The 19,555-nt window shown below is 34.4% G+C and overlaps 2 protein-coding genes across 2 annotated transcripts in view; both read left to right on the forward strand.

Moving 5' to 3' along the window:
- The window catches only part of LOC123543795 (uncharacterized), a 32,792-nt gene that overhangs the window by 459 nt on the left and 12,778 nt on the right, over positions 1–19,555 (forward strand). The window lies entirely within an intron of this gene.
- On the forward strand, positions 9,462–10,652 carry LOC123543796 (uncharacterized). The gene has a single exon (XM_045329863.2). The coding sequence runs from the start codon at positions 9,462–9,464 to the stop codon at positions 10,650–10,652; it is 1,191 nt and encodes a 396-aa protein (XP_045185798.2).

Here is a 19,555-nt window from a genome sequence, read left to right on the forward strand (position 1 = left end):
CTTCTGAAATATACAAATCTACAGTTTACGCTGGTATTTTCGGATGATGCTGAGCCTATTGAAAATACTAATCTGAAATGCGCACTTTGAACAACCGTAGTACGATACTGACATATCTCACATACGTCACACAGTTGTGACGTCGTAGATATATGCTATAGTTAGTTCCATAGTTTTTATAACACATCTATTTGAATAATACTTTCCAAAACGAGATCAGATTCTTGAAGAACGGCTGGTAATTCATACAGCTATGGCAAAACAAAACCTGGATACCAAAAATAGTCGCCTTGCAAAAAATCCACCGAGGCAAGTGAAGCAGAAAAAAATCGACAGAGGCAGAAGAGGCAGAAAAATTGACCGGTTGCCTCAGTAGTCGCTACGGCCATGCGTGTCTGGGTATTGGTGGTGGTTTTATTGTTTTGTTTTTTTAATGTTTTAGGTGTTACTTTCCAGAGTTCCAAATTTCAAATAGATGTTACAAGGATTCCCGCGGTTTCCCTTCCTGACTTAGACACAATACATCCAAGGGGACAACTGCCACGGCCTTGGACTGTCTATACTCTACTGTTTATAATTAAAAACAACATAATAAAATTAAGAACAAAGATTTATTTAAAACTTATTAAAATCCGCTATAAACTATACACGAACGATGCAGCTATAGGTAATTTAACAGAAATTTGTTTGACAACACTGTTCACTCTATGTTATTAAATTGCTGCCATTTTTTAGTTATTAAAGATTTTTCTGTTCTGTTTTTGATATCTTCTACCCGTAATGTATTACATTTATTTACTATAAAACGAAATGGCTATTTATGATCGCGCTGTATGAAATTTTACAGGTAAATTTATATAAAAAAAAAATCGGTTGTTTCTATTTATTTTTGCTGAAACATTCTGCTATTATCTTATCAAAATTGCCTTAAAATTCTAGCGGTGCTGAAAGTTTCAGGTGATAATATTAAATAATGATTACATTATCACTGTGTAACGCCTAAATTTTGCGGTGTGTACATCATCACCGCTGGACTTTCCTATGGTGGCCGGTGTCCCGGACCGTGCGCTTGTATGCCACCATAGGTCCCTAACACATACACAAAAGAATGCTGGCCTAACTTTTAATGTTTATTTTGTAATGTTCTTAATTGTGTTCTTCAAAAAGTTATTTTGAGGCCATTTATATGAGTTCTCTTTAGAAATATACTGTTTAAAATTTGCTAAAATTGAGTAAAACTCGATAAAATTGGTACATTTTGATAAAATCAGAGTCTTTGCCGAAAAATGGAAACACAAAGACTCGGATTTCTGACTTTTATTTGTACCAAAATATCTTTAAAATTCTGTTCTAAAATTAAAGTTAAAAATAATTTAGTAAAAACCGATGACCATCTTTGCCGAAATGTAAAGTGGGTGCGAGCTTTTGTCTCCTAATTTTTAAAATCCTGGTCTAAAATTGGGTTATATATGGCTTAAAATTTGTATTGGTTTATAAGGTTTCTTCAATTAGAGCTACCATAAATTGTAAAATTTTAATCGGTTATATCAACAGTAAGAGCTTTAAATATTATATTATTTTCTGCAAACCATTTTTTCGCCGGGGGCTCTGTCCTGGACCCGATGGGGACCTAAGCCGTCCCCATATCCCTCGCCTTTTTGGTAAATCCACTTTCCTTAGGTCTTCCTACGCGCCTGAAGATGTACAATTTTGAAATTGTACATTTTTCACATACAGACAGTATTCCATTCCCATATAAATCACAGAGATTTACCTAGCCAACATAGCGCATCGGGTACTGAAAAGAATGTAACCATTAATAATAAAAAATAATATTCACCTTTTTATGTCCCATGAATTTGATTACGCATGACACAAATGAGCCACGCCATGAGAAAACCAACACAGTGGCTTTGCGACCAGCATGGAAGCAGACCAGCCTGTGCATCCGCGCAGTCTGGTCAGGATCAATGATGTTTGCTTTCAAAGTCTATTTCAATTAGAGAAACCGTTAGCGAACAGCATGGACCAGACTGCGCGGATGCTGGTCGGAAACGCACTATGTTGGTTTATTCATGGCGCGGTTCAAATCATTTAACTTTTCACTGTCATCCTTTTTCCATTATGCATTATCAGCATGATTAGGTATGTCAGAGAATGCAGATGCGTACAGAAAGCGTATCACATGTGACACTAGACCGTGTGGCCGAAACTTTATCATTTTATTGACGATCAACAATCTTGGCATCTTGACATCGCCTTAACATTACGTAAATCAGCAATTATTCTAAACTCTTAAACATGTTCATCAAATATCTATATATACATGAGCCACATCATAAGGAAATTAACGCAGTGGCTTTGCGACCAGCATGGATCCAGACCAACCTGCGTAGACCGCGTAGTCTGGTCAGGATCCTTGTTGTGTATGAACGGTTTCTCTAATTGCGATAGGCTTTGAAAGTGAACAGCATAGACAGTGGATGCGCAGGCTGGTCTAAATCCATGCTAGTCGCAAAGCCACTATGTTGATTTTCTCATGGCGCGGCTCACATAGTGCGACACCATGGTTTTTCTTCAGTGTTGATGCTAGTGTGTCGTGTTAGGGTCGAAATAATAATTTCTTAAGTGTGATTTATCGTAGAATAGTCCGAGTTTTTCGTTCTCATGCGAAACAATATATCACTCAGGCCTCGGGCCTTCGTGATGTATTATTACGCGTAAGAACTCAAATCACGGGTTATTATGCGATAAAACACGATTGGGAACTTATTATTTCTTAAATATTAATTAACTAAAAACTGACTTTCACAAAAATATATTGCATGGAAAGAGTATACACAGTCTTTATTTTCACGGTGAAAGTCATTGGTTCATTTTCACGGTGATTGTTAGGGGTGGATCCAGTTTCCAGGGACATGACAAGTGGAGATAGTATAGAGATGGAATGCGGGTTTGTTATCCTCTAATATGTGCCTGTAAAGTATAGTGTTTTGTTTTTTGCTGCTAAATTTGAAGTTTTGTTATGTACCCGAGGCCACGGTTACAGAGTTATATTGAATCTACATCGAACCTGTTCATCTTGTAAACGTTACAAATGTCGAACTTAGATAACAAAAATGTAGATCTCGAAGCAACTTTCTTTTCCGATAAATTAAATTAAGAAATAGAGATGTGGGTTATTTGGAAAATGACTGGTCTTATTTTGTCGACATGAACGTCTGAGAGAAAAGAGGAGGAATAAAATAAACAACGGAAACATAAAAAATTAAAAATCCATCTTGCTCTGACATATCATCAAATTTACCTGTTGTTCTTCGCTTTCAAATGATATGGATAATTATGTCATATGCTGTACAGTCATATCTAAATGCACTTACCTTACAGGATATGCAGTCACACTGTTCCATGCAAAAAATATTCCATGCAAACAGAGCACACCTAATCCTTTGTGTATTTTATTGAAAAACATGAATAGTAAAAACCTAAAACACTTTACATCCTTAGTATCAAAGCAAAATTTTTTGAAGAAAGCACATAGAAAGACATAGAGGTGGTCAGCTTTTTAGAAGTCAAAGGTATAATAAAAGTGTGCGGAAAAAAATTGTCGCGTGCAAACTTTTTTACTTGCAAATATCCTAACTAATGGTTATAATCGATAGGTGTGAAAATCCAGTCAAACTCAGTCAGAACTAATCGAAGAATGTGTTTCTTAAATAGATCTTATCTGATTCAGTTCGATTAATTTTCACTTGTTTAAGTAATATTATGTGTACCTCATGTTGTCATGTATTGTGACCTGAGAGAAATAAAAAGAATTGAATTGAATTGGCTAAAATTGCATTTATTTTCTTTATGTGTTTATATGACTCATAAAAGAATAATGAAATAAAGTGCAATGATAAATATACATCAGGTCATTTCCAATTACGATCAGCGTGTTTTATGCGTTGACTAGTATTTTGTCTTTCTTTCATTTAAAAACAAAAATTATTTTTTTTATTTCCAGTTAATAAATGAAATACGAAGAAATACTTAAATAATACATGTACCCTGTGATAAATATTTTAGAAATCCTTTCCGATGTTCAATCATTCTCGATAAGAGTGTATATATATATATATATATATATATATATATATATATATATATATATATATATATATATATATATATATATATATATATATGTAATTCATTTAAAAATGAAGAAAAAAAAACTTTTGTTAATTTGTTTTCTGTTTCAACTATAAGTGAAATATGAGGTAATGATCAAATAAATCACAAAACAAACATGACAGACCGTTTAAGACCTTTTCATGCACCGAATCATATATTGTCATTTATTCATAAAAAAAAACTTTGTAAGATCGACATTTCTTTCTTTCATAATTCGTTTTCTTTTTACATGAATATTATCTCGATATACCGGATATAAAAAATACATTTCATCATATCTAAGTAGAATGAATTGCGGCATATTGTTTTTTGTGATCGATCCACTTATTGGGAACGCCTACCGTACTTTTGATTGGCTGAACGATTCTCAATTAACGTTTCACGTTAAAGGCCTAGATTCACTACTGGACACCGTTTCCGGTCTAAAATGTAAACAGATCCGGAAATGTAATTCTTATAAATATAGCAAATATTACATGATTTACGCAAACTACAACCACGGATATTGTTATATATCATTGACACTATATTAGTGCTACTAAATAACATTACGTTCAGTGCCAGGAGATCATCACGCTGACTACAACGACAACCAGAGGTTCCCCCACCCACTGTTATAGCTTTTCCACCGATCTGTCAAAATTTTAGTGTTATATGATCACATTAGATCTGCTAGGTGTGTTGAGCTTGTTTGCCTGTAGAGCGTGTCTACTGTCCTTCTACCTTTCTCTCTTTGTGTAAATTATATATAGAAATCAAATATATATTAGTCACTATAAGCGGCTGTGCCGTACACACACCTATATATCAATACATATTTACATAGCGGCTGTGCCGCATACACACTATGTATAATAAAATAGCACGGAAAGGCCCAGGCCGACATTTTCTTGATATCTCAAGAATTGTTGGTTCTACGCTAGACCCGGAAGATGAGCACCATGTCCGGTATAGTGTATCAAGGCATATTTGTATTTTAAAGGGTAAAACAGTGAACCTCATTGAAAACTTAAATCTGAGGAAAATATCATCAGAAATAGGGAAAACCCTTGGAAATGTTATACGTGTCACACCACTGGCGTCCGGTAGTCTACTGTTAGAGTTGAAAAGTGCGGAAGCACTGTATATGGCCTTAAACCTCTCTAATGTAAACATTGGAGGGGTTTATTGTGACATTCAACTGCCGTCTTCAACTCCGACGTTTGATACTGTTATACATGGGGTGTCGGTTTCAGAAAATGTTATAGATTTTGTCAAACAGTTAGAATTTGACACATCTAGAGGAGCTATTGTACTCACAGCTCAACGTTTAAAAACCAGATATGGAAAAGATTCTGGGGCTATTAAAATTACATTCAGTGGAGCTTGTCCCTTGCAACTCAGGCTTAAAGACACTAATATAGTCTATTTGACGGAAACATATGTACAGCCCCCAACTCGTTGTTTTAATTGCCAAGATTTTGGCCATGTGGCGAGTGGTTGTAAAAGACCCCCCCCCCCCCGTCCCCCCCCCCCACGTTGTTGCCGATGCTCCGGACAACATAGAACCGACTCCTGTAGTTCGCCATATATCAAATGCATAAATTGCGGAGATGATCATGCGGCGGCCTACAGGGGTTGTGTTCAATACACAAAAGCGACCGCTATTACTGCAATATCAAAAAATAGAAAAATCTCTTGGGGTAGAGCGGAGGCTATCTTGGCGGAAGAGTATGCCATGATTGAGCAAGAAAATCTAGCCCGGGATCCGGGGACTGACCCCTCCCCCCCCCCCCCCCCCCCCTGTTCACCGATTAAAAAACAGGGAGAGCAGTTAGCACACCCGTTACAGGGCAATCAAATAGTACATGATCTGTATAGTGAATGTGTGCGGGGGAGGGCTGAGTCCCCGGAGGCCAGGGATTCGAACCAGTCCGAAGTTGTATCAAACAATATTTATGATAGTAAAAATGATACTTCACAAAAAGCATCCACCCCATGGGACCTAAAAGTACAAAAGATAAATATGTACAAAATATATCAGAAATTTCAACTCTAAAAGAAATTATACCAAATAAAACACAGAAATAAATAGTGAAATTCCACAATGTGAGGCGCCGGACTCTCCTTCAGCCTCTGCGCTGTCTAAGAACGTCACTGTCAGTGACGACGGAGGGTTCGACGTCACAGATGAGGATTCAATAGTTACATTGCATTCATCACTCTTTAATTCTAGCACCTCATTCAGAAAATAAGAATAAAGGTAAATCAGATAATTATAGTAATTTATCAATATCGGGATTGGTGGCTATTGAAGAAACCCCCACAAAAATGGAGTCTATAGTAGTTGACAGGTCTGCACAAACGTCACCTCAATCTGGTCAAAAAAAGTCTGTCCATTTTAAAATACAACATCAGGAAAAAATAAAACACTCAACCATTGACGATTTGACTAAAATCATTAAGAATATTATAGTAAGCAAAGCTAGACCTGCAAATAACAAACACCACTGTTTTATTCAAAATAAATTAATCAGTGGTTTGGATCTAGGAGCAAATAAGGATGAGGTGCTAGACAGAAATTTAAAAAAAAAAAACATATATAGAGCAATATCTACCCGGGGCACGGCCATGATCGGTGGGGGATGTAACATTCCTAGCACCCCTAGAAAATTAAAATGTGGTAGACAGCAAATTAGCAAATTGATTAAGTCTCCATTCATTAAAACTGTACTGAGTAACAAAGTAGGAGGAGGTAATATCAACCATGTCTAAGTCTCTAGAAGTCATTAGTTTTAATATACAGGGCTTGACTAGTGTCAGACATACCGAACTAAAACATTTTTTAGACAACAACCCCCACATTAATATTGTATGTATTCAGAAAACAAAATTTAGTAGTAATCGTATTAGGACTATTCCTGGTTACTACTCAGAATTTAAGCATTATTCTAAGCCAAATACTGGTAGAGGTGATGCAGCAGGGGGATTAGCAGTATATATTAAGCACGGCATTAACTATGAGGTGGTCACTGTAGACAGCCCCAGGGACAAAGATGGGGAGGTGGTCTATGAATTTCAATTAATAAAAGTATATACAGTAGGATCCCCCCTATTTCTGGTTAATTTATATGTAAGGGGAGATAACCTGGAATCACTGAATAGGAAAACAGATCATCTTATTCAAGATAACAATTTACAAGACCGTGTGATAACAGGTGACTTTAATGCTCATCATGAAAATTGGGGGTAAACTATACTAATAGGAGGGGTAGGGATATTTGGAGCTGGGCAGAAAATCAGAATTTGGTTATGAATGATGGTACCCCCACAAGGTTAGATAAAAGTAGAGGTACTTTCTCCTGTATAGACCTCACTTTGGCCTGTCCCAAGATTTCGGCACAATTGGCATGGGGAGTAGTTAATGATAATATAGGCTCAGACCACTTCCCTATATATATATCATTAAATGCAAAAATACAAGAAAATATAGAAAATAAATATGGGACAAAATACAATTATGAAAAGGCAGACTGGTCTACTTTTCATCAGTTATGTTTAGGTATTGAACCTGAGGATGTCTACAGTGATGACATTGACACCTTTACCACTAATTTAACTAATAAGATACTTGACATGGCTGAGAAATCTATCCCTGTCTCTACCTCTGGACCAAAAAGGGGCAGGTCAGTCCCGTGGTGGAATGATGCCTGTAAAAGTGTGGTACAGGAAAGGAAAAAAACAGTAAATCAATTTAAAAGAAATCCTAGTCCTGGTAATCTTGACAACTTGACTCAGGCAGAAAATACAACTAAACAGGTCATTCTGGAAGCTAAAAAACAGAATTGGGTAGAATTCTGTGAAAGTGTATCAACTAGTAAATGTAGTGCAAAAATATTTTGGCAAAAAATTAAAAGAATTAAAGGTATAGCTTCCAACCCTGTACCACTATTAAAAATAAACAACGACATAGCAAAAAATCCCCTTGAAAAGGCTCAGTTTCTGGTGACGCACTACAAACAGGTCTCAAGTGACTCAAATATGTTACCCGAAACCCTTCAATACCAGGCAGATTTTGAGTATCGTCACAGAAATACAATATATGAGCCGGGGGAAAATGATAACCCTTTATTTACCATTTACTCTTCAGGAATTAAAGGAGTGCATTAATAAAAGACGTGATTCTGCGGCGGGGCTCGATGTCCTGTCCTACCAAATGTTCAAGCACCTACCCGATACTGTACTGGAGTTGTGGTTGATACTATACAACAGGGTGTGGCAGGGTGGGGGGGGGGGGGTGTTTACCCGGCAGTATGGAGGGAGGCATGCGTGATACCATTACACAAAAATGGTAAAGATAAGAACGAACCCAAATCATATAGACCAATTAGTCTTACCTCCCACTCAGGGAAATTGCTTGAGGGGATGGTTAAGGCCCGTTTGGATCATTTTTTAGAATAAAAAAATATCATAAACCCTTTTCAATCTGGCTTTAGAAAGGGAAGAAGCACTTTGGACCAGCTTGCTCGTTTGCAGCATGATGTGATCTATGCCAAAAACAGATCACGTTCAGTGCTAGCAATATTTTTGGACTTAACTGCAGCCTTTGATTTAACCTGGCATTTTGGTGTACTATATAAGCTTAAAGAATATGGTATCACGGGTGCCTGCTTCCAGTACTTAAGGTCCTTCCTTGAGGGTAGGAACATTTCTGTTAGGGTTGATGGGGTACTCTCGGATCAAGAACCTCTTGAACGCGGAACACCTCAAGGTTCGATCCTCTCACCGTTGCTCTTTTCTATTATAATCAACGGTCTCCCAGATACTCTCTTAAACTCTGGGATGGTCATCAGCCAGTTTGCAGATGATTCTGGAACATGGAAATCAGGGTCCAATGTGGTCAAACTAGCCCAGGATGCACATCCAACTAAAACAGTAGCTATTCTTTTAGGAAATCAGTCACAACACACTTTGAATGTTAATTTAGGCGGCACACCAATAAAATTTGTTAAACACATATTAGACTTGGTCAAATGGTGCCAGAGGGACTTAAATGTTATGCGAATGTTAAAAGGCACAGACTTTGGGACTGATAAAAATAGCCTTTTACTACTGTACAAGTCCCTCATACGTTCAAAAAAGATTATGGTGCTCAAATCTATTCTGGTGCTAGCAATACTCTACTCAAGAAACTTGATAGAGTTCAAAATACTGCCCTGAGGCTGGCCCTGGGTGCCCTCAGCTCCACCCCTGCACATGATCTTGAAGTAGAGGCACGAATACCTCCCCTGAAACTAAGAAGAATGGAACAAACATTAAAATATTGGACCAGAATTAAGGCCTATAAAACCAATAACCCTGTTCACTCTTTATTAGGGACAGGATATTTTGCTAGGTCTAAATTAAAAAACTACAGTCTCCCATTTGGTGCTCATTCTCAGGAATTAGCTAAAAACTGTGGCTTAAAGGATGTAAGAGTTGCTGAACACAGGCCCTCCCTGGTTCCGCCATGGACTCTCAAATTGCCAGATGTAGATATTTCATTAACAGAAAAAGTGAATAAATCTGATTTGCCGGAATTCGCAAATACAGAAACAAAAATTTATTTTGAAAAATATTCAGGTCATTTACACATATATACAGATGGATCAAAATGTCCAAAGTCAGGCAAGGTAGCTTCTGCTGTTGTAGTACCATCAAAGAGTTATGAACAAATAGATAGGTTAACCAACAATACATCCATCTATACAGCAGAACTCCTTGCCATCAAAAACTCTATGTGCTGGATTTTGGCCAACAAACCAAGTAAAGTGGCCATTTTTTCAGTTTCACTCTCTTCACTGACCTCACTGAAATCAAATAATAGTCAGTCGAGGCCAGAATTGCTGACAGAAATTATTAATTTACATAATGAGGGCCTAAACGCAGGTCTAGAGGTCACCATAGTATGGTGTCCAGCACACATAGGTATATCTGGTAATGAGAGAGCGGACTTGGCGGCCAAGGCGGGACTGTTGTTAGACAACATAACCAAAAATATTGACCTCTCACCCACTGAGGTATATTCCAGGATTCGAACCTATATTCTTGCCAAATGGCAAGCATCATTGTCTTTAGGCGAACCAAAAATTAAACATATTAAGACCTCAGTGGGGCTCAGCCGTCCACATAACTATTCACAAGATAAAAAAGTAGATAAGGTCATAACACGGCTGAGACTAGGTACAAACCTGCTGCCAGGCAATGCCGGGCAGTATATCATGAAAATTGAACCGGTTTGTGCCCAGTGTAGAGTGAAATATGATTCCAATCATTTATTATTGGACTGTATTGAATTTGGTAACAACAGAGATGTGTTGAAACAAACACTTTTATCCTGTGGCCTTAACTATACACTTAGAAATATACTAGATCCACCAAAAATTAATAGAATAGCTGTTTTTAAAGCATTAGAAAAATTCATTCTAGATCGTAGATTAACAAATAAAATTTAAATATAAATATCAATATGGTCTACTGCTTCCCACATGTGTTTCTTACCTTATTTAAACACTAAGTACAAAAATAGTATATGGCTTATACTGATTTTCTCATACTTGACAATAGAATGACAAATATAACACTTTATGAGATAAAAATGATATACTTCTATATATAGAGTAAAGGTCTGGCTGAGTGATCTATCAGAATTGCTTTTTGTAATGTTGAATCTAGTTTTTATGATATTTTCAACTTTATATACTTGACAAAATAATCATGTATAAAGGTATATTTATCAGATTTGTCAGAAATAACAATCTATTTTTATTAAGACTTCACTAGTGGTATTAAGATGTACAATGAAAAAATCAGATATTATAATATTAATAATGTTTCATACTTGACAACAACAAGAAGTATGAAATAGATTTGTCAGATTTGTCAGATATAATAATTATCTCTACCAAATTCTAAGTTGTGTTTCCTAGAGGAGCGTGTGGACTGACCGTACATCCTAGCTGTTTTTTAACATAGTTGTAAAGTCTAAAAATTAAAAATATTAAATAAATGATATAAGGGCTGCCCTGGATATATCTTATTACTTCAATAATATAGAGCACAAAGATGGGTAAGCAGTAGGCACAAAACAACAACAACATAATAGGTCTAGGGGTGCTAGTAGTTTTTATATGAATAATAATAGTTATTCATCTGGTCTTCAATAATTTATAGAGATATACCAAATAAAGAATATTTAATTTAAACAGTAGGCACTTTGTGCCCTGTATTATGTTAATTAAGAACAAATTCCGAAAGCGGCCAGTCTTGCTTTCAACCAGTGACCATACTAGTATGACACTAGAAATAGTAATATAATTAAGTTTCCTTGCAACAATTTATATCATACTAGTATCAATAGACTAGTATAATTATTTAATAGTGAATCAGAACATAACTAGAAGCTTGTAGTATCATTCTGCTGTTTCTATTTCATGTTTAATAAGAAAGTAAGGTTGATGTTTGGTATATGTAAGGATCGTGTGAACTGTCTTACATCCCTCTGCATAGCTGGATATCAACCTGAAACCAAAATACATACTAACAGCAAATAAACAGTTAGACTGTCAGTTTATACTAACAGCATCTTAAGTTACATACTGACAGCAGATTGATATATACTGGTGTTTACTACAGCTTCTTTAATACAAAATATCCATTGTTGTCTGGTATGGTAGACAGATTATATATTGAATAAGAAAAAATCAAAATGAAGTGGGGTAATATAGTAAAATTGAGGATAATTCATGTTAAAAACACATATTTTAAGAAAAAATGATTATAAGTAGTAGTAATAAAGCTATATGTTAATTAATAATACATAAATAAGGATATAATAGAGATAAGTATATGATAAAATGCTAGTTTATATATAAAATTAATAAAAATAGTAATAATATAGTATATGACAGTCCCAGATAAGATCCATATTATACATAGAAAGGGATGATAGGAAATTATCCTAATTCACAATTATTTAGATATATGTTTGAACGACTAAATACAAAAAACAGAATCTAAAAATATTAAAAAATAAATCTTTTAGAAAGAAAATAAGGATGGGTGAAAATGGCTTTTTTTCAAAAGTAGATTTTTGGTTTTTGACGTCGGAATTTTTTTGGGTATGGGTTTGATATGAATGATTGATAACATCAGATGCGCATATATACAAAGGACAAAATATGAAACTTTCGCTAAAAAAACATAACTTTTAAAAAAAATTATCAAGAAAAAACTTTTTCTCAGAATTTTCTAAATTTACCATGTTTACCGTTTTCTATACATATATAAAAATTCATGAAATGGCCGTATTTCCCTTAATATGTAATAGATTTTAATCATACTTGATAAATAACACCTATATTATAGATAAACATAATAGACTTAATGTGATTTGAATATGTATTAAGATATAAGTATTATTGTGCTTTGAAATTTTCTACAAATCCTGTCAGAAATGTTGATAGAACAACGTATTACACCCTGCAGGATACCTCAAAACAACCTAATTGGAGCCTCACATTCTATTAGAGTCACGTGGTGTCTGGGTTATGTCTGTGCTATATTTAGTAACTTCGGATAATTTTTAGAACATCTTAGTTCAACAATATAAGTATGGAGAATTAGGATTAATAAATATAAAAACAAAATAAATACAGGAGACTGGCCGCACCGGAAAAGTGAATTACTGGAAGGAATAGTCGAGACATATTATATATATTTATAACCGGTCACCCCAAAGAACTCTGATAACTGCTAAGTTATGAATTCAGCTATATTTACTAATAGCTGATGCAGTTAAGGAGAGGAAGACAAGAGTAAACAAATAGAAGAAAATCAATAATTAACTAAAACTGTGTTTGTTGTTTGATGACCTGTATCCTTGTAAGACAGTACAGACGCCATGGTGTACACGAATGTTTGTATTAAAATTGTATATTTTTAATTGTTGCCATATCATGTGACCCTTATATTTAACTTATATATATTTCATATGTAATTATTTTATATATTCTGTTATTTTAACAGTGGCCCTAATAAGTAAGCCGTGAAGCGGTGTCTTTCATATATTTGATTGTTTTTATGAGTAACATTTTAAAGAGGGTCACATGAGAGGCATTGTCTTAAATATTTTTGTCTGATGACCAATATTGTTTATATGGGAGGTTGGAAGCTACATGTTGCCTGATATGTTAAAAGACTCCATATTGTACATAATTGTTTTTTTCTCTTTTTGCATATATAATTTTAGCAGTTTACTACAATAATGGGCTCATTGTAAATAATATGGAGCATAAGTCACCTTGAGCCCATACACGAGTGTATCTTATATATGTTCATCAAGATAGCCGCACCACATACCAGGCAACACAGAAATTACTGATAGCCAAATGGGGCATTATTGTACAACTCAGAATTTTTCTGAGGGGTTAGAATCTCAATGTGTTATCTGGCAACATTGTTATTCATATATGGTCATCAGCAAAACCCAGTAATAATAAGGTCCAGACAACATACAAGCATTGAAATTGAATATAGATAGAATGACAGAGACAACATATAAAAAATGGTAAATAGCTATTCAAAATTATTTTATTAAGTATTAAAAATGAATATTTTCTATCTTCAACAACAATCAGGTGGCTCAGTTCGGTTTTTCTGGATTTTCATAAAAATCGGATTGACCTACTTGATTTGTAAACAACATTCAGTCAGCCAATCACGACAAAGGAGGCAATGAGGTCTAAGCCAATCAGCGCTGGCCTACCAAAAGCGTGGTTTGGCCGGAAAATGTAAACAAACCAAAGTTTCTTATGGAATTTAGGACTATGTTGTCTCTGTCAGTTCTTAAATATAGTTTTTAAATAAAAAATAAGTTTTAATAAATAATATAGTTTAAAATGGGGAAAGCAAAATGCCTTGATACACTATATGAGGTACATAACAGAGGCCTAATACATATAAATGATGACACACAAATAAGACAGTCTATTATTCTTCTTCTAACTGTAGTTTTTAAAGTAAATGTATGGGATTAAGTTCCCATCTTATTCACAGCCCACTGGCGGTTACTTTAACTTACTTTGGACTGTGAATTATGGTACACACTCTACATGTTGCATATAAAGTGTAGTTAATAAATTGTAGCTATGCTCGCTCATATGGTTTTTAACCGGTGGCGAGGGTAAACAACCTCAACACAAACAAACAAACAAGATTCACTACTATATAAGTGTCCCCACCCCACAGATCCAATATACAACTCCCATCTTATCTGCTGCTTATCAGCGATTATGTAATAGCAACTGATTAGAGGGCACTTAGCACAGAAGGGACCCCAACTAGACCATGAAGGTGTGTGCAGTGGAGTTGAAAGAAATTAATTTTTCTTCAGTCAATGTGGAATGATGATAATAATAATTATTATTTTGATATTATGTTGATGATAATAACTATTACTTTAATGTTATAATAATGATTATAATATAATAGAAATAATCATAATCATAATTATTATTATTATTCTCATTATTATTATTATCATCATTGGTATATTATTATTATATTACATATAGGATAAAATGATACAGTAATAATATTGAAAATAATAATGATAATAAAACACAAGTATAGTGAAAACTTCCTGAGTGAGTTCTTTGTGCTGACAAACACTATTTTTCGATTTGGAAATTGATGTTCATGTATTCATGTAATCAACATTATTTGAATACAAAATTATTGTGTTCCATCTATACTCAATTTTCAATTTCAGTATGTTGCCAAAAGTGACTTTTTTCATTCTTTGCTTTGTAACTTTGAAATTCACATTCTGTTTTCAATTTAGACAAATGTTATTTACAGTATTCTGTAAGCTTTAGATGAGTGAAAGTCACATTTTTCAGAAATATCACAATTCTCCAGACAGAATTTGAAAAAATAAAAACTTGCGTGTTTCTTTATGTAAGTTTCTCATTATTTCATTATTGTGAAAATAAGTTTCCGATTATTTTATTATTGTGTTTGATCAACAAATATTTTTTTTACATAGAAATGCCCAAAAAAATACAGGTATAACTTTAAAAGTTATCAATTATTCATTAATTTAAAATAAAGTACATCGTTTCACCTTCTCACTAATAGATACACTTGTAAGGTAGACTGACTCTCCAATAAACAATGACCCTTGTTTATTGGAGCCATACTGTGATGGTCATTAGCCCCCAACTGTGCCGGTGAAGACAAAAATCCCTTGGCCCACTGCCAAAATCTAGGCCTTTTTAAGATACCATTTGACTTATTTGGAACGCCCACAAAGCTTTTGATTGGCTTATCGAATCTCGATTAACGCTTACCGTTTAGATATCATTTGATTGGACTGTCACTGAGACAACAGGGAACCGAGAAACGTTTGAGAACCGTTTCAACAGCGTTTACAAACGAGATTGCACGGAAGTTTATCGCGAGCCCCACTGTATCTAATTTAGTGATTTGCTCTTCATTGTTTGTCGTTCTGATGCGTATTATTATATCAATCGAGCTTCGCCCCCGTGATATTAATCCTTATTTCTTAAATATATAGAGATTGACTACTTTCTTCTTTGTTTAACTTGCAACCAAATCCAGCTATGTCAGAATGTGCAATTTATTTAATGGTAAATCGCCACGTATGATTCCACTTAATCATTCTTTTTGAGACCACGAACCATTTAATCTAAATACATAAGTGCCTGGATACTTGTAACTAACCAATATTATAACACATTACTCACGGTAATGCGACAAATACGCACACTATATTTCCATTTACCGATTACCTCCCTTTTAATTGCGTTAACTGATTTTTTTTCTTCATGAAAATGATATATTAGATCGCGGATTTATATGTCACAAAAGTGTAATAAGTGTTGTTTTAAGGGTTTTGTATTGAAAAATGAATATTATATTACAAACATTTTACGGTAATTTTGATAAAAAGGAAGGACCGATAGCTGTTTATAAACCACAATGAATATTTTTGTCTTTTTCTGAAATATATTATTTATTTACATTATTTCAATTTTGCATTCCTATAATGATAACTTATATAACAATTTTGTCGGGATTCATTAAAAAATGTAACTACTAAGAGCATGTTTATTAAACTAACGGAAGTCGTTGCGCATGAATAAATTTGAAAGTAAACCTGCTTTTAATACTATAAATAGAAAGGTACTAACACAAAACACTGAAATCCCAAAAATCTTAAAGTTTTATTAAAAATTGAGCGAAATATGACGATCTAAAAAGAAATTTGCTGAAAATATCCGCTATATGAGTTGTCTGCCCCTGACAAAAGAAGGTGTGAAAAGTCAGTGTTCCATATCCAGATTTCTATCTGACATAACCTTCAGTCATTTTATGTTCATGGCTTGTCTCTACTAAAAAGTGCAAGATCTAATGACCAGGGGCGTCGGAAGGTGTTTGATATTGGGGCCGCGAGGGCGAGGGGAGGGGGGGGGGTAGGTACGGGAGGGGGCATCCCCTCCCGTAAGGGGGGTAAGGGGGACCTCCCCCTGAAATTTTTTTAAAACAGGATCATAAATGGCGAGTTCTGATGCATTTAAGGGTGCTGAATCGAATCTCAAGTCTCCAGTATTTTCTTACTATTTACATGACTATAAGCAAAATAAAGTTTAATAAACTCCTTTAATTAATAATGTATAACGCAATACAAAGAATGCATGTATGCTTTTTTTTTTTGTATTTAATGTATTGAACAATAATCATTCATGTTACATTCATTTCTTATTTTTGTTTGAAATATCATTTTTTGAGTAAAACCAATTTATGTAATTAATTCCTTACATCTTAGCGATGTGATAAATCTTAACACTTACCTCTTTCATTAAATAAAAACATAATAATTATTTTTCTGAATTTTATAAGCTTTGCGGCTGGGTATATTGGCCATAGGCCACATACCAGGCATACCAGAATCAGTGTCTTTAAACGTTATATTGACTAAAGACATGCCAGTTAAAAACATGCTGATTTGTTCATGCGTAATTAAGTCCAATCACGGACACGTGTGTATGACTCCAATTAACACCCCCGATCGTGTCACCGTCACCACGGTAACACACTAATCTGGACAGCGTGTACAAAATATTGGGTCCGCGGACCTGCGACTCCAACTTATGAATTTACAAAAAATCGTTTTTGGGCAAATTATTGGGGCCGCGGTCGCGGCCCCTGCGGCCCCACTTCCGACGCCCCTGATGACTTATAAGCCGGGCTAAAAAAACATGTTTATATGATTATAATAACCACATGCTAATTTCATGATATGACATCAGTTTATATGTGAAGTTAAAAGATATATGCACTGACATTTCTAGACCTTTGTTTCTTCTCCCAGTTTTAAAAATTACACATAATCAAACCTGTGTTTAAATACCACTTCGTGCAAAGGACTTGCTACTAAAGAAACCTTTTATGATGTCACTGTATCCGTACGAGATAGCAGCTTTGTATCAAAATTCACTTGTTTATTTTGTTTAAAGACATAACACCTAAATATTCTGTAAAGACAGGTTTGACTGTATATAAGATTTATCGAAGTAGCATCGAAAACACCAGTACAGTCATACCCTGGTGAAATACCTTCTTAAAGTCAGTGTTATGCAATATTGTAAATGCAAAACATGGTAAGAAAAAACATATTTATGGAGTTCTACCAAATTTATTAGCACCCAAATGTCAATTTCGACAGTCACAAGGTTCCCTGAAATTACACAACGCACTACATACATCAATGTGTTCTATTAAAGTGAGCGGAATTTCATTTGCTAAATTTCTGAATGTTTTCAATCGTCTTATCACTTGTTCAACTAATATCCGATGGTTAGCGATTTTTTGTTTGTTTTTTCTAGCACATGCAGTTATCATTTGAGAATGTCCTCTCTTCCCTGGGGGGATATACAAAGTCAGATGCCGCTCTTGACATTCATTACTGATGTTGAAACCTTTATCAACCATAATGATACTATAAGGCGGCACCTTGTCTAAATAGCCACAGTATAGTGTCAATGCTTTGTCTGATATTCTTCCCGTGTAGGCAGGAGAAACAAAAATAAATGAGCTATTCGGAGAACTTGCTACTAAAATTATAACGGTATTGTGATGTTTATAATCACTCCAGGTAGCACTCTGAAGAAATAAATCCTTTTGTGTTTCGATGAAAAGTTCAGTACAGTCTATTATTGAATGCAAGTCTGGTAATGATCTGAATCTTTCAGACTTTGATCCAATTAAGGCTTCCTGGTCCGGTAAATACACCATTGGTTTCAACACGATACTGCATGCTAAGAAAATACGTGAACACAGCGTTTCAGATATATCAAATCTTTTTGCTAAGTCTTTACCTAAAAGTCCAAGCCGGAGTTTATTTTTCATAAGCATCATTAAAAATTCAGTTTTCGATGTCATTTTCCTGTTCGGTCCAAACTTTAATGGCTTTTTTTAAGATTCTTATATTTTTCCAAATGGAAGCAGCACCTGTCCACCGTCTATTTACATATGGCGATACAAATGAATGTAACTTATCAATCATATTTTTGTTAGGAAGTTCAGTTTAAAATGTTACATCCTCGTCAGTACACAGTCCTTTTGAGGCAGTGTATTTCATTTTTCAGCGTTATGATTTCTGAATTTAGAGTGGCTATTTTCTTTCTGTATTGAGAGAGAGTTAAACACAAACTTACAAATAAGGCTAGAAGTGTTGTTATACTTCATTACTGTCTTTTACATCCCATTAAAATAATATAGAAGGAAAAGCCTTTCTTTTACAAGAGAAGATCAAAATATAAATATTGTAAATATATATTTTTAGTTTCATTTTTCTTGAACTGATAACATTAAAAACTGTAATATGATACATTTTTTCTGCTGAAATTAAAAAAAATACTATTCTTCAAGTTAGTATAATTATATTGTGTATTTTTCGAACGCTTGAAGTATTCATGGCGTCAATTTTTATAATAATGATAAAAATGGTACTTCTGGCATGGTTAACATGCTAAAATATTCACATATACAAAGAATGAAATTCCTTAAGATGCTTATTTTTCCTAATGTTAACCGAGATGTGTTACGAGTACATTTTACCTGGATTAATATTAATGTAGTGTATATTTGTAAATTTTTCAATATAGAAATACTTGTACAAAGACTTTTTCGCAACATTCGGCTGTTACGTTAACACAAACCCTTCAGTGAATCTACTGCCAACAGATTAGTTTCTCACAGTAAATACAACAAGCAGATGAAAGGTTTTTAAGAATTATTTTTCATAATAATTAATTGTCTGTTGAAAATATGC

This window comes from Mercenaria mercenaria, chromosome 1 (genome assembly GCF_021730395.1).
Source record: "Mercenaria mercenaria strain notata chromosome 1, MADL_Memer_1, whole genome shotgun sequence".
NCBI classification, from domain to species: domain Eukaryota; kingdom Metazoa; phylum Mollusca; class Bivalvia; order Venerida; family Veneridae; genus Mercenaria; species Mercenaria mercenaria.